The 11,548-nt window shown below is 44.2% G+C and overlaps 1 gene segment (V, D, J or C); it reads right to left on the reverse strand.

Annotated features, from left to right (window-relative positions):
- Positions 1-7,428: 7,428 nt before the first annotated feature.
- On the reverse strand, positions 7,429-8,413 carry LOC114684451. The segment is given in 2 exon segments: positions 7,429-7,880; positions 8,139-8,413. Coding segments are annotated over 2 exon segments (540 nt in total).
- Positions 8,414-11,548: the final 3,135 nt, after the last annotated feature.

Genomic DNA, 11,548 nt, shown 5'->3' on the forward strand with positions numbered 1-11,548 from the left:
TGCCAGGTACTTCTTCTGTACACTCAGTGATTAAGGAATCATTCACACATCTCCCTTTCTCTCTCCCCATCACTGAAAATGGGAAATTCGAGACTTATAATTTCTTTTTTTTTTTTGGGGGGGGGTTCAAGACAGGGTTTCTCTGTGTAGCTTTGCACCTTTCCTGGGACTCACTTGGTAGCCCAGGCTGGCCTCGAACTCACAGAGATCCGCCTGCCTCTGCCTCCCGAGTGCTGGGATTAAAGGCGTGCGCCACCAACGCCCAGCAAGAGACTTATAATTTCTTAATCCATCTGGTAATAGAATTATTGAAAGGGGGCAATTCACGATCATTTGGAGTTATCAAACTCTCTACTACTGGCACTAAATTAGGCATATTTTCAGAAAGTTGAACACATCATTTGGGAAAAGGTTGTCTGACAGTGAATGAGCTGATAGAGGAATCAATTGGAGTGAGAACTTAAAGACGGGGCTGTGGAAGGTACAGCATTAAGTCCCATATTCACACAACTATTTTTTATTTAGTTTATTTATTATTTCACAACCTGACTTCAGCTCCCACTCCTCCATCCCCTCTCAATTTCTCCTCCCACCTCTTACCCCCCCCAATTCACCCCTCCTCCATATCTTCTCAGAAAGGGTCAGGTCTTCAAGGGTATCAGCAAAGTATGGCACATCACGCTACAGTAAGACCAAGCACCTCCCCCTGTATTCAAGATAGATAAGGCAATCCAGCATAAGGAATGGGTTCCCAAGAGCCAGCCAAAACACCAGGGACAGCCCTTGCTCCTACAAATAGACCAAGCTACACAACTGTCACACATATGTAGCAGGCTTAGGTTGGCCCATATAGTCTCCCTGGTTGTTGATTCAGACTCTGTGAATTTCTATGAGAAAAGATAGCTATTTCTGTATGTTTTCCTATGATGTCTCTGACCTCCCTGACACCTACAATCCGTCCTCCCTCTCCTCAGAAGGACTCCGCCTGAGTTGGGCCCAGTGATCACAGGACTCTTAATACCAGACATGGATAAAGCTTAGTCACTCATTTGGAAAGTCTTACTTGTGATATAAGAAGTTAAAGTTCAAAGTTCACTGGAGCTCCTAAAAAAAAATGGGGGAGAAGAACTAACTTTCCTGGTGTAAATCTGCCTCTTTATGTAGTCAATGTTTTGACGTGAATATTCAGAGTAATGGGTGATATTCATCACATCATCCTCATGCATCCATGTCATTGTATGTTACTCTCATGCACTGACTGCGTTAGCCACCTCAGGAGCCTTGCTTCATTCTGGTTGTCACTCAAGCGCTCTTCGTATTTCTCCTCTTTTCAGCTCACTTCCAGCTTCCGTCATGGCCACAGAGCTTTAAGTGACAGGTTTGCATGGGGAGTTTTCTTTGGCCAGACGACCAAAGGTTTAAAAAGCAGAAGCAAAGACAATCTGTAGCCACTACAAGTAGACCATTGGAGCCTTTCAGTACAGAAAGTTCTGAGGCAAGTCTTGCCCTCCAAATTGTCTGAGCCTTACCTAAGAGTTCCTGGAACCCAAACCGTGTGTGAATTGCTAAGTGCAAGTAGGAGAGCTTCACCGTCACATGTTTTAAGAAGTAAAATTTTAGTTATGGGAGAAACAAATAGAACCGAGCTCATGGCAACTCACCGTCCAAAAATGTTTTTTCAGCTTAAGCAACTATGAAAACCTCAGCAGGGCACACTGCTGCAGAGGTGTCTGAATTGCAAAGATGTGGGTGTCATCTCTCTTTCTTACCATAAGCTCTAAGACTTCCTTTATTGGAGATAAATTTAGAGAGAGGGGAGGAAGAATGCCTAAGTCGTGAAGGCAGTTCAAGAGTGGTAGTGGTAGGGGGTGGGAGTTAGCAGGGAGAGGGGGTTGTGAGCGAGGAGGGTAAATGATAAAAAAACCAAAAAAAAAAAAAAAAAAAAAAAAAAAAAAAAGAGTGGTAGTGGTTAAGGGTGAAAAGATACAAATCCTCGCATACTATTCTGGTCCCATATTTTACAATGATTTAAGATGAGACCAGTGACACTTCTGGGTTGTGAGAATGAGTAAGACAGTTTACTCAAGTCGTGCAGAATAGTATTACCACACTGAAGGCACTCAAATCTCTGTCAAGGGCTGATTGGGAGGACATGTTACCATTTCCTTATACCTACTGTCTTAATCCATTTGGGATACTTTGTTTAAAAAAATGGGACTGGAAACTTATAAACTACAGATGAAAACAAGCCTTTGGTATCTGGTGATGGCCTTTTTGCTGCATCTTCAAATGGCAAAATGCACAATGGCAAAAAATTAATAAATAAAATAATAATTAAAAAATGAAGGATCCATTTAGTTCCTTGGAGTCCCTCTATAAGATGCTATTCACATCTATGGAAGATATAGCCCCCATCTCTAACACTATGGCACTTCAGGTGAGTTTAAATATAAGTTTTGGAGAGGACACAAATATTCAAATATAGCACTTGATCAGAGAAGACATTATTTTAAACTTCACAAAAAGAGAATCAGAGAGCCAATGGATATTCTGATATAATTTGGCTATATACGCTCTTGCTGCATTTAACCCAGAATGATAGAAAGAGGAGTCCTTAAATGTCAAAGGGGAGAGGGATTGTTGCTTCAACTTCTAAGGACTGAGCTAAGAAAACTGCAAAGCAAAAAGCTTGTCTTTGGAACCATCGTTAACCTTCTTGGTTACCATCTTCATACAAATACACTGGACAGTTCTCCAGTTCCCAGTGGATACCAATGGTCTCTTGTTGAACCAGTGACTGACCTCATTCTAAAAATCTATTTCCCCACTTTCCGTACATCTCTGTCTAATCTCCTTGACTTAATGTTCATTCATCCCAAGGATGATGTTGCCTTCATATAGCAGCAGGTGAGGTTGTTTGTTCTCAATTGCCAACTACCTCAGTGAATTTGTAGAATTCTTTTTTCAGAAATATTTCTGATTTATTAGATGTTTCAGTACAAAGGAATAATGATGGGTTTGGGACATTTTTTGAGAGGAGGGAAATAGAATGATTTGAAGGTAAGTGTTCCAGAGAATCACCTCATTCATGTCAGTGAAAGTCTGTCTATCTTTAACATGGATTCCCTCACACCCAGAGCTCAGTCACTTTTTCTCATAGACTGAAAACAGGAGGGTTTTTTTGTTGTTTTGGGGGTTTTTTGTTTGTTTGTTTTTACATGCAGGCATCCACAAAGCATGGGACAACCTGTAGGGTGATTATCTTGGCCTCTTCTACCCTCTGTGTTGCAGGACACTCACCTGACCTGCTTGTACTGCAAACTGTGACCTCCGTGTACACTCTGACCTCACCTGCTTTTCCCAGTGCATCACCAGCAATGTGATTAGTACTGGCTCTCAGGAAAGGGGCCAAGATGTTCCCAAGGATGTTTTCCTGCCTACTTCCCTCATCCTCGCAGAGATAATGCAATGAAGCACTGATAATCTTGGATTTAAAGTCAGAATTGCTTTGTGATGTACAAATAGTTAATATGTATGTGAAAAAGTGTTCAGCTCTTCAGCACTGATAATCATTAAGGAAATGTAAATCACATCATGATGAGACGTTTCTTCATCCCAGGAAGAATGGCTCTGGTCAAAAAGAAGTAAGATAACAAATGCAAAGGATGTGGAGAAAAAGAACCCCTGTAAACTACTGATGCACATGTAAATATACAAAGCCATTACAGACATCAATGTGGAAGCTTCTCAAAATTTTTCAAATAGAAACATCATATTAGGCAATTATAGTACTCTTGGGCATGGATCAAAAGGAAATGAACCAATTCGACAAAGAGACATCTGACCTCTCCTGTTTTTTCATCATTATTGCTATAGCTAAGAAATGAAGACTGGGTTTCAATAAAATGAATGGATCAAAATATGTAGCACATATACACAACATAATACCGTTCCAGCCACACAAAGAATAAAATGATGGTTACCAGGGGTTGGGAAAGTAGGAAAAAAGGAGAGGAGGGAAGACATAGATCAGTGTAGGCTGAGTTCTATTCATATAGGAGGAAGCCCCGTTGTGCTATCGCACAGGAGGGTGAGTACCAGCAGCTACGCACTGTGTATCTCAAAATCCTCAAAGAGGGCTGGAGGGATAGCTCAGCCGTTAAAGGCTAGGCTCACAACCAAACATATAAGAGTTCGGTTCCCAGCACCCACGGCTATCCCTCCGGCTACCTTTTTCGGCTTACGCCTCACACAAAGTTAAAAAGTAATACTGAAAAAAGAAACAAAAACTAAATAAAAAAAAGTTTCATCTCTCAAAAACCTCAAAGAAAGAACTTGGGATGATTTTGCTATTAAAAAAAATAATAAGTGACTCGGGATGTAAATGTACTTAACTTTTAAACATCTCAAAATGTATACAAGCATTGAGTCATCACATAGTACCTCATTCATATTTTTAAGTTTAGTGTTTTCAAAGGATATTTTGCTAGGTATAGGAGCACAAACTTACAATCCCAGTACTTGGGAGGCTGAAGCAGCATGAATAGGTGTTTAAGAACAGCCTCAGCTATATGAAGCCAGCCTGGGTTACATGAGACCCTGTCTTTAAAAAACTTAATTAAAATTAAAATGCATTTTTCTGACTCTGCTGGCAGTGTACCAGTATGGGTCAGAATCTGCACATGTCCAGTGCAGTAGGTAATTGTAAGATTTCATTTCGGAATCTATGGTTGTGCTGGGGAAAACACTAAGGAAGGGATCCACACCAAAGTCTACAGTGACATGAGCTATCCAGAAGCTTTTACTTGCACACCCGTCTCTCATCTGAGCTGCAAGTTCTTCAACTCCAAATCTCCCATCTGTGGTTCACCTCTAATTCACCCTGTGACCCACCCATCCTTACTAGAGACAAGCACCTAACTAACTCCTGCGATCTGAACCCCACAACTCACTCCTGCTATTTAGATATTTAGATAGATAACTAAATCTATCTAGGATGATGATGGATTTTTATCTCTATCTGATCCATCTGTCCTAAATTCTCCTCCTGATTTTGACACAGAACACATGGAATGTGGGTGTCAAGTCATGTGGTCACCGGGAGGACATTTTGGTAGTAATTTCCATTTGCTGCTCTGTGAAAGTGTGGGACCATATGTGAGAGAAGGTAGGGATGTGTGGAGATGGTGTCCAGACCAAGACCACAAAAAAGCAGTGAAGGCTACTGTGACAGTTGGAGGATTGAAAAATAGTCCTCAGGTGCAGCTGGCACCACTTCTGGAGGAAAGTTCCCGATTTTACCATTCTAGAAAGAATGTCTGAGAGTCTTATTAAAACTGTCCTCAACAGCACAGTTTTAGAAAAGTTCAGGAACAGAAACCCCTTGGCCAGGATCTGGAGCCCAGGTTAGCCTGCCAGCTCCAGCATGAGGCAAGTCAATGTCACAGGCAGATGAACTTCTGGAGATCTGAAAGAACAGATGAAAGAAACAGATGTGGGAGCAAGGATGTCCTGTCGGGTCTACCAAATAAACCAGCAACACAAGAATTATGGGCAAAGGGTGCCCCCTAGTGGAGTGATCCTCCATTATCCACAGAGCTGGGGAGACAGCCCATCTGGTTGACCAAAGAGGTAGCCTTAATTTGTCTTAGTGATTCCTCACTGCCTGAGTTCCTAGTTACCCACAGCCTACCTCAGATCTGGCTCAGGATCCTAGGCATCATGTTAGCTCACTCTGTCTTCTCCCTCTCATTCTTCCTCCCCCTTTCCCTCTCCTACATTTCCCTTCTTCCTCTCTCTTCTCCCTCCCTGATCCTCACTCCCCAGCCCCCCCCCCCCGCCAGCCACCACCCACCAGCCAGCCTTGCTCTGTGATTCTGAACTCTCTGTTGACTTCTAACTATTTACCTGGCCTCTTCTACTCTTTACTCAGGAGGTGGCCTTGCTTAAGTTGCGAATCCAGTTCAGACTTGGGCTTTCTATTCCAACATTTACTGAGCCCTAAATGTACATTTTAGACTCTTATATTTTTCTTAGGGGCTTGTTTTCTGAAAGATGAGTTCAAATTAGCACAACAGTGAATACACCTCTGATATAGAGGAAGTGGTGATCAATATGTCTCTATCTCTCTCCCTCTGCCCCCATCCCGTGTGTGTGTGTGTGTGTGTGTGTGTGTGTGTGTGTGTGTCTGTGTGTAGATTCTAGATATTGAACCCATGTTCTTAGGCTTTATCAACTAAGCTATTTCCTCAGCTCACCATGATTTGCTTTTTAAATATTTTCTTTAGGCACAGTCCTCATGAGTTTTTCTGTAACTGTTTTGACTAAACTGGTAATTGGCAAGAAAAAAATCTGCATTTAGTAGCTTTGAGCTGAGAAGTCTGACATGGAAAGGAGATTTTAGTTTTCTTTTATATTTATTTGCTATGTTGAATGGCACGTTGAAACAATGTTTTATTTAAAATAACATACTTGCTGGGCGGTGGTGGCGCACGCCTTTAATCCCAGCACTCGGGAGGCAGAGACAGGCGGATCTCTGTGAGTTCGAGGCCAGCCTGGGCTACCAAGTGAGTTCCAGGAAAGGCGCAAAGCTACACGGAGAAACCCTGTCTCGAAAAACCAAAAAAAAAACCAAAAAACCAAAAAATAAAATAAAATAACATACTTAATACAAAATAGATTGGACTAATAAAGGAACACAAAGAACATACTAAGATTGGATTTGTGGGGTCAAAATGTGTGTGAGTAATAAAAACTTGGGCATCATAGAAGCAAGGGTTTTTGTTTCAAGGGTGTGGTCCAGTGGTTCTCAACCTCCCTAATGCTGTGACCCTTTAATACAGTTCCTCATGTTGTGGTGACCCCAAGCATAAAATTAGTTTTGTTGCTACTTATAATTATAGTTTTGCTATTGTCATAATGTAACAATCTGTGTTTTCTGGTGGTTTTAGGGGACCCCTGTGAAATAGTCATTCGACCCCCAGAAGGGTAGCGACCCACAGATTAAGAACCACTGGTGTAGTTGGAGCTGCCCATTCAAGAATTCAGCCCATGCTTATCTGAGCTCTTGGAATTTCTCTGGGTTTTAACCCAACCCTACTTTGGGAAGTGACACTGTCATCACATTCAACCTGCTTTTCACTATGCATCTTGGGGAAAGAAAAGCTAATGTCTAGGAAATGTTTCCATGTTGCTCTGCTTCACGTTTTACTGAAGAGTCCACCTGGACTGTGTTGCTCAGTTTTCGCAGCTGCCTTCTGGGAGGGCCACATTGCTGCCTACATCCAACAGAATCAGAAACAGATGTGTAGGAGGATAAAAGACATCTTCCAAGCTCACCGTGGAAGTCTCAAAGTCTGTGCTCTGAGCTCTCCAGGGCCTGGGGTTAAGCTACTGTATGGCTCAGGCAGCAAAAGAACAAATGGTCAATCAGGAGAGTCCACTTCTTGCTAGGGCAATGGGGTGAGGGAGTCGGGGTAGAAAGGAAGAAGGCTGGGAAAGGCTCGCAGAAGAGCAAGGGCTGGAAGGCAGGGCAGGCTGTGTATGTGGTTTTTGTTCCAATGCGCCAGCAGAGCCTACCACTGTGTCTCTACTGCAGGTGCAGTACAAGGTTCTGCCCTGGGTCATGTTGGCCACTTGTAGCCTCAGCTCCGTATCGGTGACTCGTGTGGCCAGATAATCAGCACCGGGGAGAGATTTGACTTCTTTGTCCCCAGAACTCCCCAGAGTGACCAGCCACTGTAGTGGCTGTTGGAGATCCTGTTGGTACCAGCTCATCCAGGGGTACTGGGAATTCTTCAAGATACAGCGCAGGGTCGCAGCTTGACCACGTGCTACCAGACGCCACCTTGGCTTCTGCTCCAGCAAAGTTACTGTGGAGTCTGAAACACAGACAAGCCGAGATGAAAGCAGGGAGACTGGGAAACCCCGTGGGTAGCCAACTGAGCTAAAGCCTGAAGAAAATCTATTGAGTTACTCAGACACAAGGCTGCTGAGACCAGAAGCCTTGACCTGGGAGAGAAACTGTGCCAGATGACTGTCTTAAAGGAGTTAGGGGCAGCTTCTCTGGTTGCTAAGCTAAAGCAGCCTGCCTCTTTCCCTCTCCCTCCACTCTCTGGCTTCCTCATTGGCCATCTGACCTGTAGTCACAGAAGCCGTGAGTACACAGAGGCACAAGGTGGAAAACTGCCACATCCCTGACCCCTCAGGCTCTCTCCAGCAGAACATCAGGCAAGAGAAGAGGGTCCAACCCAGTACAGTGGCAATCAGAAGCTTAAGTCCTGGGGCTGAAGTTCTAAGGGCGTGACTTCCTCAGGAAACAGACCATAGCTCATCTTTACTCTAAAATGCAAACCTCAAGCTGAAATTTTACACCCTTTCCTGTTATCTGAGCTTTGCTCTCTCTCCCACACCCCTGCACATCGCACACTCACCAAGTAACTCAGTGAGTGGCTGGGCCTGCCCTATACTGTCTCAGTGGTGATCAAATATTCCTGGAAGTGGTTTGAGTTTGAGACTCAGCTCTTTCAAGGGACTGAACTATCTCCGTATAATCAAGTAATGGTAACAGAACTGAGCAAAGACATCTCTCACCTCCAAGCTTCAACTGCAGGCAGGGCTACTGCAGGATTATATTAGGACACCCATCTCCAATTATCGGTCTGACTCTGGGAATACAAATGCAAAATAGAAATAAGAGCTTTGTCCAGAGTCAAAGAAAAGATTCCCCTTTTGGGAACTGACCTGGCAGAAATAAAGATATTCTAAAGAGACACCTGTGCCTTTCAATCTGACTATCAGGCTATTGAAACAAAGAACCCCAAAGAAATGGGAATTTCCCCAGGGATCACATTCTGGGAGAAGGAAAAGACACCAGTCAGAGTGGGAATTTGTCTCCTGAAATGAGATTTCACAAAACTCTAACAAACCTAAGGAATGAGGTCAGTGGTGGCCACGACCATAGTTTTACCTAGACTGCTTACCCTTGGCTCCCTCAATATCAATCTTACTTCAGAAACACCAACTGATTTGTGGAGTTCCCTGGGTATCTTCTTCCCTTTCCCAATGTGTCCACACCAAATAAACCTTTTTCCACTTTTCGTTATTGATTTGATTGTCTTCTTGAGGACTGGTGGACAAAGCCAGCTTGGGGTACTGGCTTTCGTCATTTCTCAAACCTGGCCCAAATGGCTAACTGAGGTGCCTGTTTAACATAAGCGGACCTGGCCTCCAGGTCTCCCAGCACCCCTTAGTCCCTACCTGTTACAGGGTAGGACTGGAATTTCACACCCCCTAAACTTTTCCAGCCCAGGGGCTGGGCTGCCCTTCCCCAGCTACCCTTCCCTGTATCATCCAGCCATTCTTGCTATCCAGCCTTTCCCCCTTTTGTCTGCCCTTCACCCTCCCCCCTTCATCTCCCCTCACAAGGCCAGGCTCAGGGTCCTATTCACTCTGGACTCTCCCACATGTCTCTGCCTCTGGCTATGCACTCTCTATCTACAATAAAAATTTTCTCCATATTTTGGGAATAATCATGTCCTCCTTTTTATTTCTTTTATCATTCAGCTTTGACCCCCCAAGTTTGATAACATCCTCACCATTTATTTTTCTAGAGCACTTACTTTCAAAAAAATGAGCTGTCCAAGCCTCTATAAATCTCTTTTTAAAAACTGAATAAGTTCTCTATGAGCCATAAGAGCCAGGAAGAAGAGGATGCAGATGAGATTCTTTGGGTCTGAAGTCACTGGCTCCTAGGTTTCCCAGAAAGCCCTGTTTCTTTCCTCAGGACAGAACTCTGATTAGCCAAACAGACTCCAGGACAAAAGACCCTGGGCTCTTCTCAGTTTACTGAGCTGTCGTCTATCCTAGCTCCCTCCTGACCTCTCTTCAGTCTAATCCTCTAATGAGATTGGGATCTGAGCGTCTCCTATACTCCTGTTATCTCCCTGGCTAACCTTCCTGCCTCTCAAGGTCAGTCCCTCCAGGGATCTGCCTTGTCCTCTCTTATCTTGCCCAGCTTGCACTACTGAGCCAGGTTAAGCCTCTTGCTTCCAGATCAGATGGCTAGCTAGCTCCTCCTGGCCTCTGCAGGACCAGTGTTGGAGGTCATGGTGGCCTCCTAGGGACTTCTTTCCACCACCACCCCCAACTACATTCTAATCACTACTCAAGCGCACACAACAGTAGCTAACAGCTTTAGCAGTTTTGAGCTCAATGGGCAATTCAAAGACTTTTCATGCACATAGTAAAAATATACACAGCTCAGAGAGTGTCGTCTTGCCCTTCTTTGGACTGGACTTCTATGTGTAGGTGTGTTGTTCAGCACATGTCTTCTCTGCTGTCTAGTAAAGGTCAAGCAATGGGGGTCTGGTAGAAGGATGTATCTCCCCAGGTCAGCTATGTCAGACACCAGGAGACAATAGGTCTTGCACAGTGTGGATTTCTGTTCTTCCTGAGAAGCAATGAGTGAGCAAATGACACTAATGTCCTCCACCATGACACAGGGTCATGGCAAAGCACTCAGGGGCTTCCTGTCCTGGGAGTGTCCATGGCTTGAGGAAATCATGGACAGTGTGAGGATGAGGCAGGATTCCTTGTAGTCTCCCCATCCCCCTGGACCGCTGACAGGGTGTGTGGCCATGACCTGCAGGTGCTACCCCCTCTCACTCACTTATCTAAAAATTAAATGAACAAATGGTCATGCAATTAAGCAGGCCTGGCGTTTCATTCTGCTCTGTTATTCAAATCTTCCCTTCGTGCTTTCTGTGGTTTCTATAACACGAAGGCACTTGAAAGAGCAGAAACTTGGCTGAGCCTGGAGGGCAGACTAATTGAATTGTGATTTCTTTGAAAAGCGACTCATGTTTGCGGCTACAGGAGGGGTAAGCACAAAGCGTCCCACAGGCCAATTCATAGCTGTTTCTCCTTTTCTCCCTCTTCATACCCCCTCTCCCATTTCCACTCCTCTGTATGAATTGCTGAAATCAAAGCTGCCCTAGGCTTGTCCATCTAGAAGTCTTTCACCTCTAAATGTTCTTCCTAGGATTAGTAGCACAGGTTCCTTACAGGAGACTGAAATCACAGCTTTTCTCTCAGGCTAAGACCTCCCTCATGCACTGTACCACTTCCCCCATTCTACATGTGGACACGGTGGACAAAGGCCATAAAACTGGAGAAGGGGAGGCTGCAGTCCAGAAGAATATTATTTACTAAGGGTATTAGTGGGGTAGATGTGGAGGAATGGGGTGCGACTGAGAACCTCCTTGACTCTACAGGTTCTCACTGAGCATGACCCTGCCAAGGAGTAGGTATGGAAGACTGCATGACTCTCTTGATAATTCCATTAGGTCCCTGACTTAAGGTGAGACAATCCCACTCTGTGTCCTCCCTAGATACTTCTGGCTCAAGTTATGTAAGTGGCACCACTCTGTACACAGTAGATAATCAGATCAGAAGAGGCCTATTCTTTCCCTCCTCCATGGCACCATGCCAAACACAAGTAGAGATACATATAAGTCCAGAGCTCCTTAGTGTCATTCTTCAGGGAAGA

The sequence above is a fragment of the Peromyscus leucopus genome, chromosome 3 (assembly GCF_004664715.2).
Source record: "Peromyscus leucopus breed LL Stock chromosome 3, UCI_PerLeu_2.1, whole genome shotgun sequence".
NCBI classification, from domain to species: Eukaryota; Metazoa; Chordata; class Mammalia; order Rodentia; family Cricetidae; genus Peromyscus; species Peromyscus leucopus.